This window comes from Carassius auratus, chromosome 37 (genome assembly GCF_003368295.1).
Source record: "Carassius auratus strain Wakin chromosome 37, ASM336829v1, whole genome shotgun sequence".
Lineage (NCBI taxonomy): Eukaryota > Metazoa > Chordata > Actinopteri > Cypriniformes > Cyprinidae > Carassius > Carassius auratus.
In genome coordinates this window covers 14,292,875-14,316,903 of record NC_039279.1, presented here as the reverse complement: position 1 = coordinate 14,316,903, position 24,029 = coordinate 14,292,875, and the positions used below count along the sequence as shown (strand labels likewise).

General features: G+C 36.4%; 2 protein-coding genes across 9 annotated transcripts in view; both read left to right on the top strand.

The window, feature by feature from the left end:
• The window catches only part of myof (myoferlin), a 33,716-nt gene extending 32,563 nt beyond the window's left edge, over positions 1-1,153 (top strand). For 3 of the 5 annotated variants that reach the window (XM_026222986.1, XM_026222984.1, XM_026222985.1), the window contains 2 exons: positions 23-170; positions 268-648. In XM_026222986.1, coding sequence (XP_026078771.1) covers positions 23-170; positions 268-306 — 187 coding nt within the window. In that variant the 3' untranslated portion in view covers positions 307-648. Of the gene's footprint in view, positions 1-22; positions 171-267 lie in introns of all 5 variants that reach the window. The other 2 variants (XM_026222983.1, XM_026222982.1) reach the window with 1 other exon arrangement.
• Positions 1,154-1,916: 763 nt separating this feature from the next.
• sun1a (Sad1 and UNC84 domain containing 1a) lies at positions 1,917-23,834 on the top strand. Of its 4 annotated transcripts, none has more exons than XM_026222980.1 (22): positions 1,917-2,053; positions 6,328-6,504; positions 8,056-8,255; positions 8,386-8,412; positions 8,609-8,833; positions 9,025-9,129; positions 9,579-9,710; positions 10,115-10,201; positions 11,048-11,128; positions 15,309-15,357; positions 15,506-15,561; positions 15,663-15,811; positions 15,927-16,199; positions 16,532-16,624; positions 16,814-16,887; positions 16,997-17,141; positions 18,074-18,337; positions 19,610-19,694; positions 21,744-21,859; positions 21,977-22,144; positions 22,845-22,937; positions 23,186-23,833. In XM_026222980.1, exons 2-22 carry the CDS (start codon positions 6,401-6,403, stop codon positions 23,300-23,302), a joined length of 2,643 nt encoding a protein of 880 aa, XP_026078765.1. In that variant the 5' UTR covers positions 1,917-2,053; positions 6,328-6,400; the 3' UTR covers positions 23,303-23,833. The 4 variants fall into 4 exon arrangements, with proteins under 4 accessions (XP_026078765.1, XP_026078763.1, XP_026078764.1 ...); XM_026222978.1 differs by lacking the exon at positions 1,917-2,053 and adding an exon at positions 4,291-4,431 and having other exon boundaries at positions 23,186-23,834; XM_026222979.1 differs by lacking the exons at positions 1,917-2,053; positions 10,115-10,201 and adding an exon at positions 4,292-4,431.
• Positions 23,835-24,029: the final 195 nt, after the last annotated feature.

Here is a 24,029-nt window from a genome sequence, read left to right as displayed (position 1 = left end):
TTTTTTCTTTTCAACTTCTCAGGAGACCTGAAACCTCGTTTTTTTGGTTTTCAAATCCATGCAAGACGTGCAAGTTCATAGTGTGGCGAAGATTTAAGTGGCTCTTCATCGGATTGGTTGTTCTTATCTTAGTGTTATTATTCATTGGGATCTTGTTGTATTCATTACCTGTAAGGACACTCTTCATCAATCCTGTTGAGACTTTACACTTGAGATTTAAGGAGTACAATGCTAATCAGTTTTGTTTGTTTGTTTGTTATTTTTCAGAACTACATCTCCATGAAAATCGTCAAGCCCTTCAATTAATTTCAGAAGGAGTTCAACTTTGTCAATTTATCCATGTAGTTGGCATGACCCTTCACGTACACATCATCAATACAGTGTTCATGTTGTTGTTGTTCTTCATTTTTCAATTGGTTGTTTTGGTATTTACCTTTAATCACTCTTTGCACCAATATTACATTTAATTATGAATTTTCGCTTTTTGGTTCAGGTTTCACTGATATTTAGAAACATTTGTACACAAATCATGAAGTGTTTTCTATTATTAAAAATCTATATATTTTATTGCATTATAACCTCAGATCATTTTAAAGATGACTGGTTAACAAAGATATACTGTTAAATAAAGATGTTGATATGTCTGTATAGATTGTGTCCATTTGTTGAACATCAGGTAGAGTTTTTTTTTTTTTAACATCTTAAAATGTTCAGTCATGTTCAGTTTACAATTATCCATGACAAATTGGCCACAAACATTGTTTATTCAAATTTAATTTTAGCAGTGAAAAGGTCAAACTCCTAAATATAAAAAATTTATACATTTTATTATCTTTTTTTTTTTAATGGTATTTTGTATAAAGCATAAAGTGCACTTATATCATTATCAAAGTCAGAAATGAACCCCTTGAGGGGTTTTTAATTGTATTATTATTATTTGTTTTTATATCTATTAATAACATATGATATAGTTTAGCAATATCACACAAGCAAGAGTGCCGTTTTCTCAAACATCACAGTGAATGGAAATGTAATATTAATTATATCGAAAAGTAAAATAATCAAGAAGTTAATATTGAGATGAAACTATACTCTTGATCTCATAGATGATATTTTTGCGACCTTTAATTGCTAATAAATGCAATAAAAATAACAACGGAGTCAGTATGTTGTCCTTTTTCTCAGAAGCACAAAACATTTCGCAATCCTAAAGTAGCTACGTATCTATGTGTAAAATGAACTATTTTCATACAATAAAAATGTATCTCCCTTTGTCAATATTTTTTGTTTTATAACCATTAGGTGTCACTATGTAGCTACATTTAGTCATATCAGGAATGATTATCAACAACAGTTTAATTTGTCATACAAATATCACATAATTAGAATATACATTGTAGAAACACCATATGGCCTATTGGCTTATTAGGTTTATTGCATTAATAAGTGTGATTTAATATAAGTGAATATAAATGAAAAAAATATATATTTAAAACTGTATAACACTAAAAGCAAAATCTGGACCCTGCTCGTCGTGCAGTCATTATAACATTTAAATAAAATAAGGTCATTTTTTTAACGCACTGTAAAAAAGATTTTAAAGTTTATTTTTAATGTTCATTTTGATTATCTATTTTTTGTAAATAAAGATTATTATGTCACAGAAAATCAAATCAAAAACTTATCAAAGGGTGTTGTTTATATCGCAATAAAATAATTATTATGAACAAATAAATAAATAACAGTGGCGCGCCATCAAAAAAGTAAAACAAGGCAGTAATTGCATGTTTGTTATTATTATTATTATTATTATTATTATTATTATTATTATTATTTTACTAAAAGTATTTAAACTTCATTTGTAAAGGGGTATAACTTGGCGGATATGACGTCGTTTCTCAAGCTTAAGCGCGTGACGTGATATTTAAATAGCCACCTGAGACGTGATTAGAGAAACGGGTCAACACCGTTAGCGCTGCTGAATCTCACTGTAGTGTGAATCAAACGCATGTTGTTTTTGATCAGAGAGTAAAATAAACACGTTTAAGTTCGGGTAAGTTACTTTAAGTTGTCTGTGCTGCTAACTTGCTAGTCAGCTGCAAAAGGTGCTGTGGAGTCAATATTTACCTGAAAGTTACAGGAAACGTAATGTTAACGTATATCTTTTCTTCTCGTTGTTTGGTTTGCTTATTGTGGGATTTAATTGTCATGCATTATTTTGTTTTTATTGTACGTTAGTTCTGTTTGTGAAAGGCAGTTCCTAAGTGGTTTGTGTTAAATGCTGGATGATATGTTGTCCGTCAGATGTAGATATGAAGTGTTTGTATTTGGCGGCGGTAGGCCGACGCTCTTCTCATTGGTTTTCTCTTGATGATGCGGTACTTGAGGTAATGGAGGCGAACACATATGGATTTTAATGGTTTAACTGTGATACTGCTGCTGTTTCTTGTGTTCAATCCTGAGATTCTGAGGTTGGAGAGAGCAGAGCCCCGTTTGAGTGAGTCTCGCGTTTCTCCATAAAGCGAAGTCACTGCATTCGTACGTTATCATGAAACCTGCTAAGACGATAATACAACACACTGATGGTCGATTGAATGCACAGTTGCTTCAAGTGTTCATGGTTTATCATGACTGTAGATCACTTCTCGTAATGATTTATCTGAAATGTATTCACACTGCAATTATGCGAAAACACGCAAGCTTGTTGCAATTTCACAGCTATGGTTAGTGTATGAGAGTTTGTGTGTGTGATGGTACACAGACCCTCCACACAGAACCTAGGGGGACATGAGTAATTAATTGAGCATATTTTTCATGGTGTTTGCAGGTAATGTTATGTATATGTGCTTTAGTAAATTTGTCTGTAAGTAGGCATGTGTGTATATTTTGTCTTGATACTTTAGTTCCATCCCTATATTTCAATGTGTTTTTATTCAGTAATGGTTGAGAGAACGATCATATCCAACACCGATAAAATTGTTTATGGTCCTACTTAGTTCTGAACTGCTAATATGAGTTTTATGACCTGTTAGACTCCTCAAATGAAGTCATTTTCTTCCCTCAGATTGCTTATTTAAAATAAAATAAAAAGTTTATTTAATTGTATTTATTTTCTCTTGAGAAAATGGCTGAATGAACCAGTGAGAAGATGCACCAGCAGGACTGAATGATCAGTACATGTGGACTGACCCATATAATCCTGACTCTTTGAATTGAAATGAGAAATCAAAGAAAGCGATAGTGCATAAGAGAAAGTGGCATTAATCTGCTTGATTCTAGCTAGTGGTCAAGCGTCACCACAGATGATTTAGGTTATTTATTTATTTATTTGAATTGTTGCTAAATGAGGTCCAAGAATTGTATACATGAAACGACAACATATGGAGCATATCTGAAAATATTAATACCTGTCCTTCACTAAAATTCTGCTTGATATATATATATATATATATCTTTCACAAATTAAAACCTTTTTTTTTTTAAGTAATGTCTAGAATTTGTAATTATAATTCAAGTCTATGACAATATGGATTATCAATAAAACCTACTTGAAATATTTTAAATTATGATTTTCACTAATTGAAAACAAATTAAGTAAATTAAGTCTGATTATATGGGATTAAAACTGCTTCCACTTTTTCTTGTTAAAAAAAAAAAAACTTCTTGATATTGCAAACTGGTTTTTATTTTATTAATTTAGTGCAAATAGGTTTACTGTTACTGCACTTTATTCTTCTAGATGCATATATAGGCTAAAGAATTGTATGTCTTGCACATTCAAATATCATTTTCAAGAAAATTGGGTAAGCGTTCCTGTTAACTAATGAATATTATCACAGTCATTCTTGTAATTTCTGCAAAACCAAACTTAATTCAGAAGAATTCACAATAATAGAATTCAAATGTTCAGAGATTATAATATTTATAGCATAAGCCAAAAAACAACACATCCATTAACTGACCCGCTGAGCTCTCACACTGACCCTCAGTCAACAGAACTTTATCTTTCACTCCTGCATGTCACTGTAAAGTGTAAACCGTGATGTGTCCCATGTGATCATGTGATAAGATCACCAGAGATTAATACAAGGTGTAAACTGGGTATCATGCTGAATTTCCTCTCTACTTTTGAGAACTTTTACAGATGCAGTTCATCCCATGTTCAAAGTACAGTGAAGCACTTTTAAAATGAATAGATCGTGACAGCGGTCATGAGGATAATGAGGGAGGGACAGGGAACGTTTAGTGGCTCACATGTCACATGTACAGGAGCTGAACACAGGAAGTAGAGCAAGCCTTCTTAATTCGCTTGATCCATCCAGAGCTCTTGTGCCTGTAGGAGCACAAGTGTGCAGTAATTTTTTTTTTTTTTTTTCATGGGATGACCAGTGACGACTCATGGGATCTGGAGAGCTGGGGCTGGACAGTGCTGTGTGTATTCCACCATTCCTCCTTTATTTTAGCTGTATTTGAATGTATTTCTATAAAGCGTTAGCTTGAATGCTAGTGCTGTTTTTGGTATCGATTTTAAGACTGGAACTTTTACAGCGGTAAGCTGATGTTAATTATACATGGTCAGGTTACTGTTTAGCATGTGTCCTGTTCAGCAGCTGCTGTCTGAATGTCCTTTGTCACACTGTCAGACCTCAAGCAAGCAGAACACCTCCAGAGTTCACAGACATGAATGCTGGGATTGTTACTAGAGAGATGGCAGTTGGTGCTGTCTTTGAATCGTTGGCTTGAGTTTAGAAATGGTGACCGGGCACAGCTAGTGGAAAATGACCAGACCCATTGTTTCATTTTTACTGGGTGGGTTTGATATCTTTTTTTTGTGGGTTAAGTGTTTGTAGGTTTTCTCTGGAGTGTTAATGTGTACCAAACTCTCCATTTTGTCTTTGCTTGGTGAGGTATTTTTTTGTCGTTTTTTTTTTTTTTTATTAGGCTATTACTAATATTTGTGGTTCTATGATCCTCTGATTAGTGATCTAACAGGGCATTTTAAATTTATTTTCTTTGTCCATTTAAAGATTAAAAGTTTTGGCTGGTGAAGTGGTTAACAAAAGGGCTTTCCCTTGTCTGATTATAAAATCTACACAAACCCTTATGCAAGGGATTTTAAACTGTAGTCTGACTTTAAACATTTATTCAGTTTGTTTATTGCAGCATTTAGTATTTTAGTTGAAGTTTGAGAAATTTTAATGACATCACGTTTATGGTTCTTAGTTTATGGTTAAGCACTTTTTTTTTTTTTTTTTTTTTTAGATTTATGATTTTATTATTGGTTTATCAACTCAAACCCCATGACCAAACTCCATATTCTAAAACCAAAGTATGATCCAGTTATTAAACAAATTTACAGAATTTGATATTTCTGTCATTATTATTTTATTGTATTCGCAACCCTTATTTAAGGGTGTTAGTTTTTTCGTTTTGCCAAAACAATTGCAGTTTGATTATGTGAAGAATAATGGATGATAATTTCTCGTAAGATAATGCAAATCAAGGTGGTAATACAGCCACAACAAAAACACAAAGCAGATAATAATGGATGGTAATATGGATAATAATTTGGTCAGTTTTTCTGCTTAAGCCTCATTCACTACACAACTTTTAAAATCTGTAAAAGTTTTTAAAACACTATAGGCATCATACACTTAACGACTTTGTAAATAAATAGTGACAAAGGAAAAATATCCATCTTACACTAAATGATCACACACTACTAGACTTTTTAAGTTGTTCCAATCACAACAAACTCTAGAAGATATAGGAGTTGTTAGAAGACGTGTGACCAATGAAAACCTTCTAAAATCAGCTCAAAATATCCAACATGTTAGGTTTTTTTTATGTTTGGTATTTTCTGTCTAGATGGAATCAAAGTCTGAAGCTAAAAAAAAAAAATTGGAGTATGTGACCTTCATGCACTATACAATTTTCTGTGGAATCTGTCCACTCAAATCTGCAGACTGCCTCTGACTTTTGGCAACTAGCGTTAGCTTCCCCAGACTGCAAATCAGTTGAAAATTGTGTAGTGTATTCCAGGCTTTAGACTACGGTTACCACACCTTCAGATATTTTATTTCTAGACGTTTGTCAGAGAACGCAAGTGTGAAATCTTTCAGCAATGTCTGTCGGCAACAACGACTCTAACAAAGCTGTATGTTTACTGCTCCAAAACAGTAATGTTGCTACTTTACTAACAAGTGTTGCTGAAGTGATATGTAATTGTAACTAAGTAAACAGACCTACAACTACATAGCTGTGTTTACTGAATAATAATAATGGTAACCCAATGATGGTCTCAATTACTGTTTTTGTCTCTGTTAGTTCCAGCTACTCCTCTTCGCCACAAGACTTTGAGAGGGAGCTCAAGATTGGGCCCGTCTACGAGTCGCCCAGGATGTCCAGGCGTAGTCTCCGTCTGCACACCAGCCTGAGTCACTATGGAGACGACAGTCTGCTTGACCCATCTCTTCAGCACAGCGCCTCCTTCAGCTGTGACAAGTAAGTGCAGTATGTCCATAAATATCAGCAGGGAATTCTTTAGCAAGAATTAGGCCATTAGTGCCATAATACATTTAAATAAATGAAAAGAAATGTATGCATGAGTGTATGAATGAATGAATAAGGGGTGTAACGGTATGCATATTCCTACCGAACATTTTTAGAACTGGTCTTTCGGTTCGGTACGTATGTGTATAATTGTTTAAATTTATGAAATGTGTTATGAGAGGCACTATGTAAATATATTTCAACAACAAATAGAATTTTTATAATTTAGAAGTTTGCAATTTACATCTTTGCATAGATTTTAAGTTGAGAGTGGCTTGTTTTAAATATATAGTGTACAGTTACACCCAATATATAGATGCAGCTACTTATAATTCCACTAGTGGTCCTCTTGCTGGGATCATCATTTTACAAAGTTTTAATTTGGTTTGTGGGTGTGCTAGAATAGGTTTTCTTCCCAGTCTGTTTCAAACAACCTGTTGGCTGACTTTGGTCATTCATTTTGTTGAACTCTATTGGTAATGACGGAACTTGTGACCATAGTTGCTTTTGGGAAACGCACCCCTGTGTAGTTCCTTGTTTCAATGAAGTCTCTCCTTCCAAAATATGAAATCTGATCTGATACGTTAGCTTGCCCAGTGTGTTGTGATTGGCGAACGGTTTAGAGCATGTTCTGGAAATGTCACACACCCCTTACCATATCCTCAAGTTTAATCTAGTTGGCTGTTAATATTAATAATGGTGTAAATTTTGCCATACCAGTTTAAGACCAATTCAGAAATGGAATGAGGAGCATGCAGAACCTTTGCAAGCATGGATTTTAGGGGACATTTCAGAGTGTTATGGTTTTTATTTTTGTTTTTTTACAGCCTGTGGGCTCTGATGCAGCTCAACCATACCTTGTCCCTCTTTTTTTGCATATTCCGTGAGCAGGAATTAATTAAATGAGTGACATTGTGACTTCACAGTATCCGGGGGAAGCTTTTAGTAGTCTTTATGAACCATTTGTTGTAGTTCTTAGTTTTCAGTTAAATAAAATATATCCCTTTGGAGTGGAGCTTTGTAACTTTGCAGATCTTTTATTTTCAAGCATGATCCTAACTAAAGTTGAAAAAGTGAAAAATAATCATAGGACCACTTTAAATTGATAGTTCACTTGAAAATTAATATTATCATTTGCTCAGCCTCAAGTTTTTTTTTTTTTTCAGTTTCTTTCTTTCACATAAGAATAGATTTTGAAGAATATGGGTTACTAGTTTCTGGTTCCCATTGACTTCTATAATATTTGTTTCCATGCTATGGAAATCAGTGGGTACCAACAGCTGTTATGTTACCAACATTTTTTTTAAATATCATCATTTTAGCCAAATCTTGAACACAAGTTGTGTAGTGTATTCCAGCATTGTCACTTGTCCTAAAAAATAATACAGCTTTAATGTATTAACAATATTAGCTAAATAAAAGGAGGCATCAGGAATACAAAGTCAGCTATATTTTGCTTCTGTTTTCCATCCCCTCTTCTCTCATTTTGTCTTTGTCTGATAGGACACTGAGGAGCAGAAGAGCTCATCACTCTTTTTCAGGGACAACACCGATTATTCAAACTCCGAGGTCTGCTTCCACGTCAGTCCTACAGGCCCATAACAGCACCCTGAACAGCTGTGCGCCCAGCGATGCCTCTCTGCTGTCCTCTCTTCTAGATGAGTCCTCCATACAGGAAAGCACCCTAGTCGACAGCTTTTGGGGTCAGTACCAGCACACTTTCATGATCGCCACGATATGATGCTCTTGAGTTGCAATGAACTGAGAATGATAGACAGCTTTAGCAGTGATTTGTAATTTTAATTTAATCTTTGTTTTGTTTGTTTGTTCAAGGTTTGGATGAAGACTGTGACATTAAGGGTAAGTGTTCACTCTATTTGTTGTAGTTTTTATATATATATATATATATATATATATATATATATATATATATATATATATATATATATATATATATATATATATATATATATATATATATATATATATATATATATATATATATATATATATATATATATATATTTATTATATTTGTATTGGATTTTTATTTTAGACCAGACTATAATTGCACACCACAGCACAGTGGAGGCCAAAACGCAGAACTCTACAGCACAGAAAGGCTACATCTGCAAAGACTGCTCCATCACCTCTCCCTCCAAGAACAGCAGTTCCCTTCATAATGCTACTGGGCATCAGGTGTCTGTTACGGAGACGCCCAGATCAAACTTTCCAAACACTGCGTTATACTGCAGGGACAAGAATCGCAGATATAAGCCAGGTGAGACAGTTTGATAACGCACTATAAAGTGGTGTGTTGCCTGGCTGCAGTTTCCCTCTTTTCCTGCCATGTCAGACACCTTAGATGATTTTTTCACGTATCTCTTGGTCTCCAGAAAGGGCCTCTCAGAGGGCTTCCGTTTTTTGGATGCTGAGTATTATTGCACAGGCTTGACTTTATTGTTTCTGCAGGTGCGATGGGGATGTTGTCTGAGGCGTGCATTCATAGCAAAAGGAGAATTGCTGCATTTGTGTTGTACATATGCACTCTACTGATGCATGTGGCTCTGCTCAAAGGTATCAGCCTTGTTTAGTCTGTAGTTCACCTCTCCAGGCTGTGGGGTTCCTCACTGGATGGTTTTTGGCTGTTTGGGAGTCTGTCTTTTCAGCATGTTTTCACTGCCACAGCCGATGTTCAGATTAGGTTCTCAATAACAGAGTAAACATTGCAAACTTTTTCCATAGTTTCTTTTTACACAGTGCATGTCAAGGATGGGAAACTCTTCTTTAGCCTCTGGAGTATAAGTATGTCTACAGCTGGGATGGTTTGGATGGATTTGGATTTTAGGACTTGGACATGTACAGAGCTACACTGCATGCATGCAAAGCAGCCAATTGGGTTTAGAGGTTCTCCAGAATATCGGTCTCTCTCTCTTCACAGTCTGTCCTGACCACTCCATCACTTTCAGATGTCTTTGATCGTCCAACCTTATCTGTTGATTTAATATCAGTCCATGTTTCTCTAGGCCTGCTGTTATCAGTGTTGCACTGGTGTGTGCGAGTGTGTAAGGGAATCGCTCGCTTCACAATCACTGTGCTGAGGAAGACATTGCGGTCTGTGCAGAAGAAGAGAGCCACCAATGGCTGTGCTAACGGAGGTATTGGTTTTTCTCAGACCCTGTGGTGCCTGGATATTATTTCCACTTATTAACCAAACTATTATGCACACTGTACAAACAGAAAATAGCTTCATCTTAAAGCATTGGAACTCATTTCTGCTCATGACGTCACACTTTAATGTTTTGATCTTGAAATAACTTGATTTAGGGAATTCTGGAGCTATTTTGTTCTAGGGTTTTTATAGAAATGTTAGTTCTTAACTTGGCTATTTATCGGTGACTGACACATTTGTTTGCAGCAAACAGTTATGTAAAATGCTGTACCGCGGCTCATTTGTGGCCAGAAAACTCTGAAAAATACTTGGCCACCAATAATCTGGGCCTCAAAACAAATGTAGTTTAGGAGCCCTGATGTAAACGGCCCCTTTCTGGTATCCTTGCAGGCATCATACAAAAGATACCTGCTTTACCAGCATTTCGTCGTCTTGAAATTGAAGTTGCAATAACGGATATAACTGTCCGTAAACCAGGTTAGTAAGTGGTTTTTATCACAGGGGTCTTATATTAATAAGTATAATACTAAAGTCACCCTAAAGGTGAAATGCATCTTCTATACCACTGAGCCCATTTTATTAATATTTTATGGCACCATATGAACACCAGTGTTCACTCTGGTAGCCTTAGTTAAAATGACCATCACTTTTCCTCTATACTTGAGCAAAATATGTGAACTGTGTGCATAGTTCAAGTACTTTTCACCACAATAAATTTAAAACCACTTGATCTCCATGGCATGTCGATTTTTATGGTAAATAGTTAATTTGAAGAAAATAGGTTTTTACTTTGCCCATTTATAAATAAATAAAAAACGCAACTCTCTTGCTTTAGCTGTTTCTGTGTGACAATCATTAGGTTTTTTTTTTATTATTCTCTCTCCCTCTCTCAAGGAACATCTTTATTTGCATTTGAGCACCTGTCTGTACCTTTGTCTTTTGCAAATTCAGTCCCTTAGTGAAAGTTTGTCTCCGGAGTGCCAAATGTAAATCATCTTCAGCTATCCTATTACAAGCCCTTCTCACCTTCTATCACTAACCAGCTGTTTTAGTCTCTTCCTTGTTGTTTGTCCTCCTTTTTTTTTCCTACAGCCACCATAACTTCAAACCTTTTTTTTCCCCTTCCAGATGTTTCTTCGAAGCATGATTACACTGTGCATAAACAAATGCACCTGTCCACCATGAGCACTGCCTTGGTTACATGCAAATCTCTTTTGTTGGAGTCTGTCTGTGCAGAGCTGGGATTGGAGCGACGTACCAGTCTTCTCCTGTATTGTGAAGGAGTCTTGGTTTTATCTGATGTCTGTTTGTTTTTCATCATAGGCAATGAGAAATACTACAACAGTATGAGTGTTAAAGAGGTAGTGCTGCAAAAGGAACGACCGAAGATTAGTGGCATACTATGTAAGTACACATACTTGACTTTCAGATATTTTCCTACTTCAAATCATTAGATCTTCATGTTTACAGTTATGCACTGTTAAGGTTATGTGAGTGAGGTTTTTTTTTTTTTTTTTGTGTTTTGTCTGTTATCCTTTTAGTTTTGCCAATTAATCATGCTGCCTTTTAAGTACCTTTCTTTTGGTCCAACACTACAGCAGTATTTCTTATTTCCATTGAGAATGCAATCATATGCATTCTGAGGTGATTTTAAAATTCTAAATTACATAAATCATAATTGTAATCACTACATCAAATCGCTTGTGCATTTTCATGTCACTGTAAGCAGCCACTTATGTGGTCCCAATTAACTAGGATTGGTGATTGATTGATTAATTGGCCAAATGTAAGGGATCTTAAGCACTATTCGGACGGGACTAGTTTTCTAAACTTAGTTTGAGTTTCGATTCTTACCACCTGACGTCTGTGATTTTCATGTACCAATTCGGACGGGACTAGTATCTCCGTGTTTATTACAGAGGTGGGAGGGTCTGATTTGTGCATCTGGGCGTCACAGACATCACGCGCTCTGTATGCGTGCATTGCATTCATTCAGAATGATTGCCTTAGTATTATTACACAATAAATACTAAATGGCTAGTATAGCAAAACCATGTTAATATGTGGTTCCTTTAGTTTAACTTGTTTTCCTTTTTTTTTTATTAAATGTAATTAAAACATTATGTAACTGAGTACATAAATGAACGTGAGTAATCTTACCTGATGCTGATATTAAAATAGCCGGTATTAACAGTTTACGCGATCTTGCTCTTGGTTTTATTATTTGTATTATATTATTATTATTATTATTTATTTGCCGCTAAGCAAATATATCAAACATCTGCGTGGTAAGAGCATCTACGGTAATTCACGTTGGCCAAAACACACATGGAAACGCGTTGTGAGATAAAATATCACCGGCAATCACAGACATTCGCATTCGGACGGGATTAGTTTTCTCAGAGGATCACTGAGTTTGCTGAAAAACGGTAGGTAATTTGCTCTGGAATTATCACAGAGGTTGTGTGAGAAAAACACAGACGTGGCAGATTCGGATGGGATTAAAATCACCAAGTACGTCTGTGAAACGCAGATTTCTCTAACGACCCCCTGTAAAACTAGTCCCGTCCGAATAGGGCTTTAGATTTATATATCAGTGTAGATTTAAATACAAATTAAATGGCTATCTGCCATCCCCATTGTGTGCTCCTCTGTGGTTTCAAACTGTTTTTCAACAGCCTAGTTAAAATTCTATCTTGGAAGGAAGCTTCCTTGGTACAGTCACTACCTCATAAATACTTGATCTAACACCGGGGTGTCCTGGATGGCTGGGACCCTGCAGAACTTTGTTTCAAACTTGCTCCAACATTCCATGGAGTTTTCAAATAAGCCTTAAGGATCTTATTAGTTGGTTTAATTATGGTTGAATCTAAACTTAGCACTGCTCTGGTTCTCCAGGAATTGATTTTGACACCCCTGCTCTAGTAGATGTACAGGCTCAATGTGTGCAGGCTTCTGCATACAGCATCTGTTTAAAGATGTCTACATTGGTGGCTGTCATGATGAAATTAAGAGCACAACAAATGCCGTAGGAGTAGAACTTTAACACACCAGTTAATTCTTTTCATCCATACACTGGTTCTAACAGGTGATGACTGCAAAAAGAAGGATAATTTTGCAACCGCCACTCAGTCTTCCCAGGAAGAGAGGCCTGTAGGGTCCTTATGGTGGTTCATAGTTTCTACAGGTTTTATACTCTTCACTTACCCTCAATCCTGGTCATTCTAAGAGCTTCTGGTTTGGAAATAGTTAATGCTGCTGTGAGCTCCTTCCCTGCATTGATGCTTTTCAGGTTGTGGTCAGTGTAGTTTGTTCCCAGGCAGGTGTGTGCTTCGGTGAAGAGTTTTCAGATGTCCTTGCATGGCCTGCATTTGCTTCCTTTTCCTTAAACTTTCTGTGGCTCTGGTTCCATGTGGGAATCTTTCCTCTTCACTTGTAGTTATAGTAGCTCTTTTTATGTACTAGTATGTAATTTTTTTTTTTTCCTCCAGTTTTACTCCCAAGAACTTTTTGTTTGTTTTTTGACATGCATCTCCTTTTGTTCAGTAGTCCTGCTATAGCCTTTGTTTACATATGCAGTGGGGTCCAAAATAATAGACAGTGTTGGGTATAGTTACTTTGGAAAGTAGTTAGTTAGGTTACAACGTTACAATCAATTAAAAGTAATTAGTTATGATACAGCGTTACCTATTCATAAAAGTAACGCGTTAGAGTACTCATGCGTTACCAAAAATTAAAAGCCGTTTGCAGCGGCTCACACATGACAGACACAGCCCCCGGCCCCTTTAAATGCACCTAGAAGTCGTGACTCCCGACAATGAATAACGTCAGTCATCCGACTAAATTAACACTGCAGGATAACAATAACAGGAAAGACAGTCAGCAATAGGCTATTCCACATGGCGTTTTATTTATTTATTATCACAGAACATATTATTAATCAAAATTCGCACCTACCCAGCCCGGGTAGCCTAGGCTATTGTATATTATGAGCACCACAAGATAACTCCTGATTTTTCTTTAACTTTAAATAATGCAGTTATCAAAGTACAAGTATGCTTACTTGTAAACACAACCTTAAACAGGCTTGCAGATTTAAATCCATTTAGAAATGAACAACCAGCCAGCCAATGATCTAACAGAAATTAACAGCTGCCTGTCAAACAAAAATGATAACAAACCGAATTAAATCCTTCACTGCCACACAGGCAAATGACAAATCGCTTAATAGCCGAACTAATTATTATTAAAGTGTCACTCACAGTCACAAGCCTAAATTCGCTTTAACACAGTCCTCTTACATTTACTCTTCAAAGTAGTGATTAAAACGTAGCGTTAAATTTGAGGTAGAATTTTTGGCGGTCGACAGAAGCTTTTCACCAAAGCAGAGTGTGCATCTTACCGTTATGTTCTTTTCTTTTTCGTTGACAAATTGAAAATAATGTGCGTACTTCCATAAACCAAACGCTGTCCTCTCTGCTATCTTGCCGGGAGTTCGAAAAAAAAAAACCCCACACACACACAGGGTCAGGCGCAGGGCACAGACGCATCACAGCCATTGACTTTACGATCACAGAGCTTCGGCTCCGCTGATACTGTACATCCGCAGGTGGCACAGTAGACCTAGGACTACTGTCTGACAAAAAGCAGGCTGCAGTCGGGATTTTCCTTTCCTTAAAATAACGGATTACTTTTTAAAAAAAAATAACGAAGTTACTTATTACTTACGCACGAAACTAACGCGTTAAGTTACAAATTTCAGGAAAAAAGTAATTCGAGTACACCACAACACTGATAATAGATGGCAAAATATAAAGAAAATTGAAGTAAGTGATTAGATATTCAATATGCTGCACTATTGAAGTCAATCAAATTTAAGCAAATTAGTGACCTAGGTGTTTTTTTTTTTTTTTTTTTTTTTTTTTTTTTTTTTTTTTTTTTTTTTGTCCAAATTTGTCAGATTTTCTTTGATTAAAGCCTGGGTTTTTGTTTATTATTTTAAACCTGTTTTATGTAGATTTTTTCCACCCTCTATCTGATCCTTAAATAACAATACAGCTAAAAGGACCCATTTACTGCTAAGACATTAATGTAAACGTCCCCTTTACATGTGAATTGAGAAATTGTGCATCGCTGGTTTCATCTCTGAGGAATTTGCAACTGATCATCAGTTGATTACTGCCTCTATTTTAGGACATTTTAGCAGTTAAAGAAAGGAAAAATTGATTCCTTAGTTTTGTCATTTGATGTTAACGAGCCCTTCTCAAAAGGTGGGCTTAGCAAATAATGTGCAGTTTGTTAAATTTTGTTAATCACCTTTTCACTCCGATTATATTAATTTTAAATAAAAAAATGTAGGCATTTTCACTAGTGGTATCAATTTCGAATTTAGGAGGCTCTTTTTATTTTTTTTATTTTTTTTTTACTGAATAAATACTACTCTATGAAAAATGCAGTTTCTCAGCTTTTAGAAAATCTCTTTCTGTGTGTGTGTGTGTTTGACCTCTTGCTGTGCACCCTAACCCTGCTATGTGCAAATCCACAGTCAGTCTCTACTCACGCTTTACTCTGTGTTTGTTTTCAGGGAGGACTACCTCAGGAAGCTTCTTATGGCTTGTCGATTTCTTTTCAAAGTGAGTTTTGCACTCTTTTCCAATTGATTCATTCTGCTTGTCCGGTGTGGTTAACATAAAGCTTAATTTGGTTAATTTCATAATTTGAGCATTGCTAGAGTGTTGATGTGACAAACAATATTTAACCTATCCTTGTTCTCTCTTCCAGGTGTCTACCTATGCTTTCGAAAGTCCTATTTCTAGTACCTTTCCTTCTGTTTCTTGGTGAGCTTGCTGTTCATGACTGACTATAGGTCTAAATGGAAATAAGATTCTGTACATCACACTTTTTTTTCCATATGTTTCTTCGGTGCTGTTTCTAATAGCTCTGTGCTACTGGGGGCCATCCAGACTGTTAGCCATGCTGCCTTCTGCTAATGTGATGGTGTGGAAGGACGCCTCCTATGTCACCCCTTCAACCACCTCCATGCGTGACTCAGAGGAGGGACAGACACCCCCTGACACAGACACTCAGGTAGTATTAACCTTTCAGCATATTACTACTATATTGTCGCCTACTAAATTAACTAATTTTTATCAATGCAAAAATATGAAGGTGATTGTCTGTAACTATGTCTCTCTCCACCCAGAGGCCCTTGGTTCTGTCGTCTTCATCATTAGAGGCAGAGAGGTTGATGCGTTTAGAAGACAACTTGTCTCAGCTGTGGGATCGAGTAACGGGGGGTTTGCTCAGGCAGGAGGAGCAGCACACTGAAGTGCTCAGTCTCTATAACACCCTGCGCTCAGAGCTTCACCGTCACACAGACCGAGAGAGTCTGGGCCAGTGGATTGGAGATCTGCTGGAGGAGAGATTCAGCCTACTGACAGGCGACGTGCAGAAAGAGGCCAAGGACACACAACAGGTGATGACCTAACATTATAAATACTACAGAGTTTTAATAACCACACTTTTAAATCCAATGTTTTTTAGACTCAGTAGCAGTCGTTTATCAGTAAATGCTCATCACAGACGTGGACCACTTAATATATTAGAAAAACTAAGGCAGATGTGCTGTATGAATTGAAATTGGCATGCAAACATGAGTCGCTGAGAGAAATTTTTTAAAATACAGATTCATGAATATTGGGGGCTCTGGTTGTTTATATAGTTACCAGTTTAACTGCATCTGTCATGTTTAATATCAGTAACATTATGTAAAAGCTTTATAACTAATCTTCAATTCTCTGTCTGCAGCATCAAGAAAAGCATGCAGAAGAGCATCAGTCAGAGAATACTCGACTCGCTGAAGCTGAGGCTCTGCTTCAGACATTAGCACGCAAAACTGAGGTGTGAAACTCAGATTGTACATTGAACACAAGATGCTTTTATTAGCATGCAGGGTTTTGTTTTTGTCAGTGGAAACCAGTAAAGTTAACTTTGGGCCGAAGTTCACATGCTTTTTGAATGACATAACTTCAATGATAAAATAAGTCATTTGAGCTAATTCAGCCTGTCTGTCTGTCTCGTTTAATTTAGGAGTTGCAAAGAAAACAAGAACCTGGTTTTAGAAAAATTCCTGAGGCTGAGGTGCCTGCCCCTGATCCACACAGGTCATGGTTTAATCTGGTTTAAAGGGGCAACTGTGGTGTCTCTCAATCATTAAAGTAATATTCCTGGGACTTCATGTAAACTGTTGTAATTTATGTCTGATCTCTTCAGTGAGGGGGATGAGAGCAGCTCCAGTGAGGTTTTACTGGCCGAGGTGAGGCGGCTAGAGGAGGCTTTGCAGCACATCAGGGATGATGTGCAGGGACTGATGGGATGCAGAGACAAGTGTGAGCAGCTGGATTCCCTTTCAATCTCAGTACGTGCTCTCTTCATCTGTAGTGGTTGCAGGGTCTGGTTTTCATTGCTGACATTTTAACACCCTTATTTAGCCCTTATAAAGCATTAACCTGGAAGAAATCAATTTTAAAAAAAAAGCATAATTTTTAGTATGGGGGGGGCTTTAGTAGTGTCAGGATTAGTAGAATGCCTAATTTAATGTTTATTTTTTTATTTTAAGAAAGAGAACCATATAAACAACTATTCTGGCATTCAGATCCATTTTTTGTATCTATTAATTGTGGCTTAACAAATAATTAAGGTAAGTGAGACAAACTGAACTTTTGCTTTTACCCTCTTTGGCCTGTAGTTCACATGGTAATAAGACTAAATAGTCCAAAGTTGTTAAGGAGGAGAAATCCACATTTCATTCTGCTTCCACTTTTTGATGAACCATTGCAGCTCCCACAGAGTGTATTCAAGTAAATGTAATATTGTGCAAAAACATTCTAAAGTAAAATTTTTGTTAGGAAAAGAATATATAGGTTTCATAAATTTGGATTTCTTTTTTTTTAGTATTAGTATTTTTTTTTTTTTGGTATTTTCATATGCTCTTAATTTCTTATACAAATATAGGCATATAAGCTCAAGTATCATTTGACATTTTTAAAGAATATATTACTTTATTTTTAAATGAGAAGTGTGGTAGTAATATGGTAAAAAAAAAAAAAATCAGACATCCTCAGGTCATCTCAGGCCCAACTGTGTAGCTCATGGCACATTATTACTCAAGAGCTCAATTCCTTTTTTTTCTTTTTTTTTGTGACTGACTTTCAGAAAGTTATTTGGCTGGAATTTATAAATCCTCTGCTTTTGAAGAACAGCCCTGATGTTTGCAGTCACATATTAAAGTGGATAAAATGAGATTACAAATAAACAAGATCTCATAACTGCTGGATCTGCTCTTCACAGGTATCAGAGCAGGTGGAGAGGGAAATCAGGTCTCTGTTTTATGGCAGTGACCGAGAGGAAGAGTTGGAGCTTCCTAAATCTCTCCTGCAGTGGCTCTCTGATCACTTTGTGAGCACCACTGAAATGCAGGCTTCACTCGGCAATCTGGAGAGCAGCATTCTGGGTAACCTGACCCTTCAGGTAGAGGAGGGCCAGTCACCTTCTAAAGAGACGATCACCCAAACTGTACGACAAGCCACAGGGGAGGCAGGCCTCTCGGAGGAAGTAAGCTTTTAAGAACTTGAGTATTTTAAAGAGCCACACAGATGGGAAATCAAAAATTACCTGTATTACAGTGTATGATGTATCTGTCCATCTGTTTAAACAATGTGCAAATAATTAAACCAAAAAGTACACTATTTATAAAGTTATTGGCTTCTAAAGTAAAGAGTCGGATCTGAATCGCAGAAACGAGTCGTTATAGATTTCAAATCTTTTGCCCATCTCTATGTACGTCACTAGGAGCACTTTGCATAATAATCTCCGCCTACCGTGTTGGGAGAAACGGAACTCTGACCTGCCCCACCCCCCCACACAGACGCTCTGGTTGGTGTGATAGCATCATGTCGAGGAGACAGTGTGTTTTAATTTTCACTGCCAAAGAATGAAGATCAGAAGAACCAATGGCTAAAATTCATTTTCACCACAATACCAGAGCAGTACAACAAATCCCTTTTGTTGTGTTCACAACATTTCGCTGATGAAAAGATGGTTCATTACCAACTTTATTTAGAACAACGAGCATTTCCGAATCACAATGCGAAGTATGATTATGAAGTTATGTGTCTGTTTTCTCTCGAGTGTCTTATCAGTATGTGTGCTGTCTGCAGTCTGTCTGATCAGCGCTGATCGTCATGTACAAACACGTGATTAAAATGAAGTGTAACAACTGCTGCTAACAGATATTCTGTGATAAAGTAATCCATATGAAAACAACGCAATGTCTGTTTTTCACGTCTCCCTTCATTATATCTAATGTGACCACGCCCCCGCGCTGAATGCGCTATTCAGATTCAAACTGAAGCGCGCGGCTTGAATACACCCACACAGAAGAAAAAGCAGCGAGACTGTTCAAGTTTTTTATTTTACTGTTTGCTTCGCGATGAGAGGAATAAGACATAATTCACCCCAAACAGATGCTAACGCATAGTTTACCATGGAGGTGTGTGCGGAACAACCAATCAAAACTGACTATGTTAGTTGACCAATCAGAACACAGTATGCTACCGAAAGGTGGGGTTTAAGGAAACTGAATCTTTTGAACAGCTTCGCGCGAACCGTTTGGGGATCTCTGAGAATTGAGGTCATTTTAAAATGATATTTTGACAATGAAAATGTTTTTTAACCTTGGATGGATTTAAACCTAATGTACAGGACTTATAAACAGTGATAGGAAGCTTAGAATTTTCATCTTACTGGCTCTTTTTAATAAGTTGAATAACTCCTTATAGTCAAATATATGTAATGCTACCTTTTTGTGATTCTGTTTCTCCACAGCATGTACAGTTCATTGTCAACAATGCAATGAAGCTTTATTCTGAAGACCGCACTGGTCTGGTGGACTATGCATTGGAATCTGGAGGTATAGTAATGGTCTTATCTGTGTCTGCATTTTAAATTATTTTTATAGTTGTTTGTCTAGCTGTACGAACATAAAACACAGAAAAAAGAATTGCATGCTTTCCATGTAGCAGTATGTGAAAAAATATTTCATTCATTGTTATTAACAATGTAAATTGCATTTAACATTGTATTGAACTGGTGGAGGGTTGGGAGCTTAATGAAGTTAATAATTAAATCACAAAAATCTGAAATTAAATCATTTTAAAATAACAGCAATCAAAAAATTTACTAAAGAGATAAAAAAATTAGAATTTTTCTGCATGTAGTTAATGTCAGAGATCAGCCAATGTCAGAGAACTGTTAATTACTAACTTGTTGGCTTAAAATCTCAGGGTGGAGTTCAAGTTATAAAAACGGGCTGATGACTTCCTTGTTCTAAGAAGTCCCTCCTTCAGAAATACGTGACGAGTTGTGATTGGGCCAGCGGTTCCTGTGTTGTGATTCGACAGCAGTTTAGAGCACGCGGCCCTCCTGGAAACACGATTGGGCTAGTTTTGAGAAGCAAGTGGGCAGGATTTGTTTTGAAAACCTGTCAATCCTGATCTGAACACACGTGCTGGAGATGTACTTATAATCACAGGAGCGTTTTTACTGACGAGATGCGCGTGAAAATCGCATTCGTTTTTTTTTGCACAGCCCTAACATCTAGTTAACAAAGCTAAACCGCGTTGTCCTTTGTGTAGTAAGTTACAGAAACGGTTAAACGCACCAACTTAAATAACACACTTACCTTATGTGGTCTATAAACAACACCTTCTCCAGACAAAGAGAGAACTGCTCCATCTTTCAAGAATAATCTTTGTGCGAATCCGGCATTAAACTGTTTTAGATTGAGAAAGTTGTCCTCAGCAAGCTGTCCTTAGCAAAATGCGCTGCAGATAGTTTTACATGTGGATTATAATTTTCGGGAACGAGTTAAACCTAAATTGCAACTATTGATCTCCAAGTACAGCGTCCCTGGGAAGGCCAAACAAAGATTATTGGACTCAGAGATGAAAATAACAGCGTTTCTACGACATGGCGACAAACGCAGCTCTTCCTCTTCTCCGTCGGAGCTTAACAAGACCACGCTCCCCTGTTTGTGTATTAATGTGGGCGGAGTTTTGTCAAAAAAACGGATTTAGTGACGTCATTACTGCAGGAAGTAGAGGGATGTTGTCCAAACTGGTCGTTCGTTGTAGGCGAATTGTTAAATAAAATACCTCGCTTGGCATTGAACTTTATTCTCTAACAACAACACACTAACTAAAGTTTAAAACATGGGATTGAGAAGAACCTTTAAAAAAAAAAAAAAATTAAATAAAGTTTACTAGCAACAGATGCTCTAGCAATTGAGCTACAGTACACGTAATTATAACGAATTATTATTAATGATTACATGTAATCAGTTACTACCATCACAGTGTGCGGATATTAGATGAGTTCCAATAAAACCTACCATGTCCTTACACTACTGTGTATTCTGTCATCAAGCGGACTTGACTTTAATAGAAAAAAAAAAGAATAGAAAAGAAATTCTCTTTCTTTCTCGCTCCCGATGGGTGCAATTTTCACCCCTGTGCAACTTTTTGGAAACTACAGTGGTCAAATTAAAATCAAACCATTATGATCTGTGTACTTGTTTAGCTATGCTTGTGAGGGCCAAATGTCCTCATTTATGTATCATGACAAGTGAAGGCATTTTTCTTGTCTCGAGTTTAAAAGGCTCATAAATCAACAGTTTTTATTTAAATCCAGTGTTTTGCACAGTTTTCTGAGGGTTTTTTTGTTTTTATTATTATTATTTTTTTTTTACTTGTCTGAATGTTGTTTGCTTTGCCACAATAGCAGTTTGATTGAAATGGTTTTTCATCTTTGGAGGATAACGCATGTCTGAAAAATCAAGATGGTAGTACAGAATCACCCAATCCTTTATAATTATGAGTAGCAGTCTTGCACATATTTCTGCTGTTTAATACGTGGGTGCCTGGGTGGTGTAGTGAATTTGAATGTTTCTTTGTGTCTGTAGGAGGCAGCATCATAAGCACACGCTGTTCAGAGTCCTTTGACACCAAAACAGCACTGCTGAGTCTGTTTGGCTTCCCGCTGTGGTACTTCTCCCAGTCAGCACGTGTAGTCATACAGGTTTGATAGGTTTCAGAATTCTGATTTATATTCATCTGCATTTATTTGTAAAGTTATGCATGACTTTAATAGTAATTTCTCTCCTTTCTTAATCTCGTCATTCATTTGTCCCTGCAGCCAGATGTGCATCCTGGGAACTGCTGGGCATTTAAAGGATCACAAGGTTATCTGGTGATTGGGTTATCCATGAAGATTTTGCCTACAGCCTTTTCTCTGGATCATGTGCCCAAATCCCTGTCGCCCACTGGCAGCATCAGCAGCGCCCCACGAGAGTTCAGTGTATATGTGAGTGCACATGAAATCTCGACTAATGAATATAATATTTTAAAAATTATTTAATGAATATTGTGTGCAGAGTTTTCAGCAACCGTTTACTCCTAGTTTCGGTCTCATGATCCTTGAGAAATCATCCTAATATGATGATTTGGTGCTCAGTTACCAATAATGTTATTGTTGAAAACCATTGTACATCCCATTCAATGCATCTTTTCTGAATAAAAGTAGTATTTTTTTTTTTGGGTGCAAAATAATAACTGTTCTCAACATTTGATAATCAGTGTTTCTTGAGCTCCAAATTGGCATATTACAATGATTTCTGAAGGATCATGTGACGCATGATGCTGAAAATTCAGATTTATCAAAAGAATAAATTTGGTTTTAAAATATTAACATAGAAAACAATTCTGTTAAATTTGATTATTTAAAAATACTACTCTATTTGTTTTTCTGTATTTTTGATAAAATAAATCTAGCTTTTGTGAGCGTAAAATACTTACTTTATTATGTCAGTCTTTTTGGCTGGTGCTTTATATCCACTGTAGAATTTCCCCATCAGTTTTAAGATTTTCCTTCCTTTTCATAATTTCCATAATTTTCCAAACCTAGATGCCACAATTTGAAATGTCCTGATATTTCCAGGCATGTTGAAAGTTAAATGTTGACTTCTTCTCTCAACTTCCTATCCCTCTCTTCTGTTTTATTAAAGGGTCTTGATGACGAGCAGCAGGAAGAGGGGCAGTTACTCGGACAGTTTGTTTATAATGAAGATGGAGATGCTCTTCAGACCTTCTTAGTGTCTGTAAGTATCAACCAAACACATTTTTCTGTAACTGATTGACTGATGGCTTCTTGTAACATTATGCTGCTAAACAAATTCATAAATGACAAAAATAGCCAATACAGTGGAATATTTGAAAAAGAAAAGGACGATTGTCAGTGTGGAAGGTGGTGTTGCATCATCTACCAGCTTACCAGCAAAGCTTTATTTATTTGTAATCTTTAATCGATTGCCTAATTTTGTAATTCTGTGTGTCTGTCTGCCCCAAGGAGGAGGTCTCGAGAGGTTTTCAGATCATTGAGATGAGAGTGCTGTCTAACTGGGGTCATCCTGAATACACCTGTTTGTACCGTTTCCGGGTTCATGGGAAGCTTGTTGATGAATGACTTGCAAGCGCTTAAAATATTGTCTGTCACTCTTGCACAGAGAAAAAAAAAGGAATTGAGCTCTTGAGAAATAATGTGCCATGAGTTACACACTTGGGCCTGAGATGACCTGAAGACGTCTGATAAAGAATTGCATGCTGGTACATGTACTTTTAGGCATCAGGGCCAGATTCAGCACTTGCACTCATCTGAAACATCACACTGTTTCCGCTATTGTTAGTCATCAGGGTAATACTTATTTTTCTTTCTTGATATTTATTATTATTATGCCACCCTGTCAGAATTGTCACCAGCAAAAAATGCACTGACTAGCTGTGCTATAAACAAACCTTTAAAGAAATGTATTTTAGACTAAATGTAAATGTTTGTAAAAAGTTATTCAGTTTAGTGCTGCTGTTTTTTTCTTTTTTTTTTTTTTCTTGAAAAATCGCAATTTATTTTTGTGTATTTATGTTGATAAGTGAGATTGAATTGTGTATTTTTGTAAATGCTTTTCATGATCTTTATCCAGAGGATTTTGTAAATGCCATGTGAACTTCATAGGTTGGCTTTTCAAATAAAATTCTATTTTTTTTATTATTTTAAAAAAAAGACTGGATGCATTTATGAATATTGCTTCCCAGAAATTTTCCCCCCAAAATAAGTTTAAATTTGAGTGTATTACACATGTAAGAAATTACAGTAAAAATACAACACCATACAGCTGTTCGCTGCATACCATAGTGTT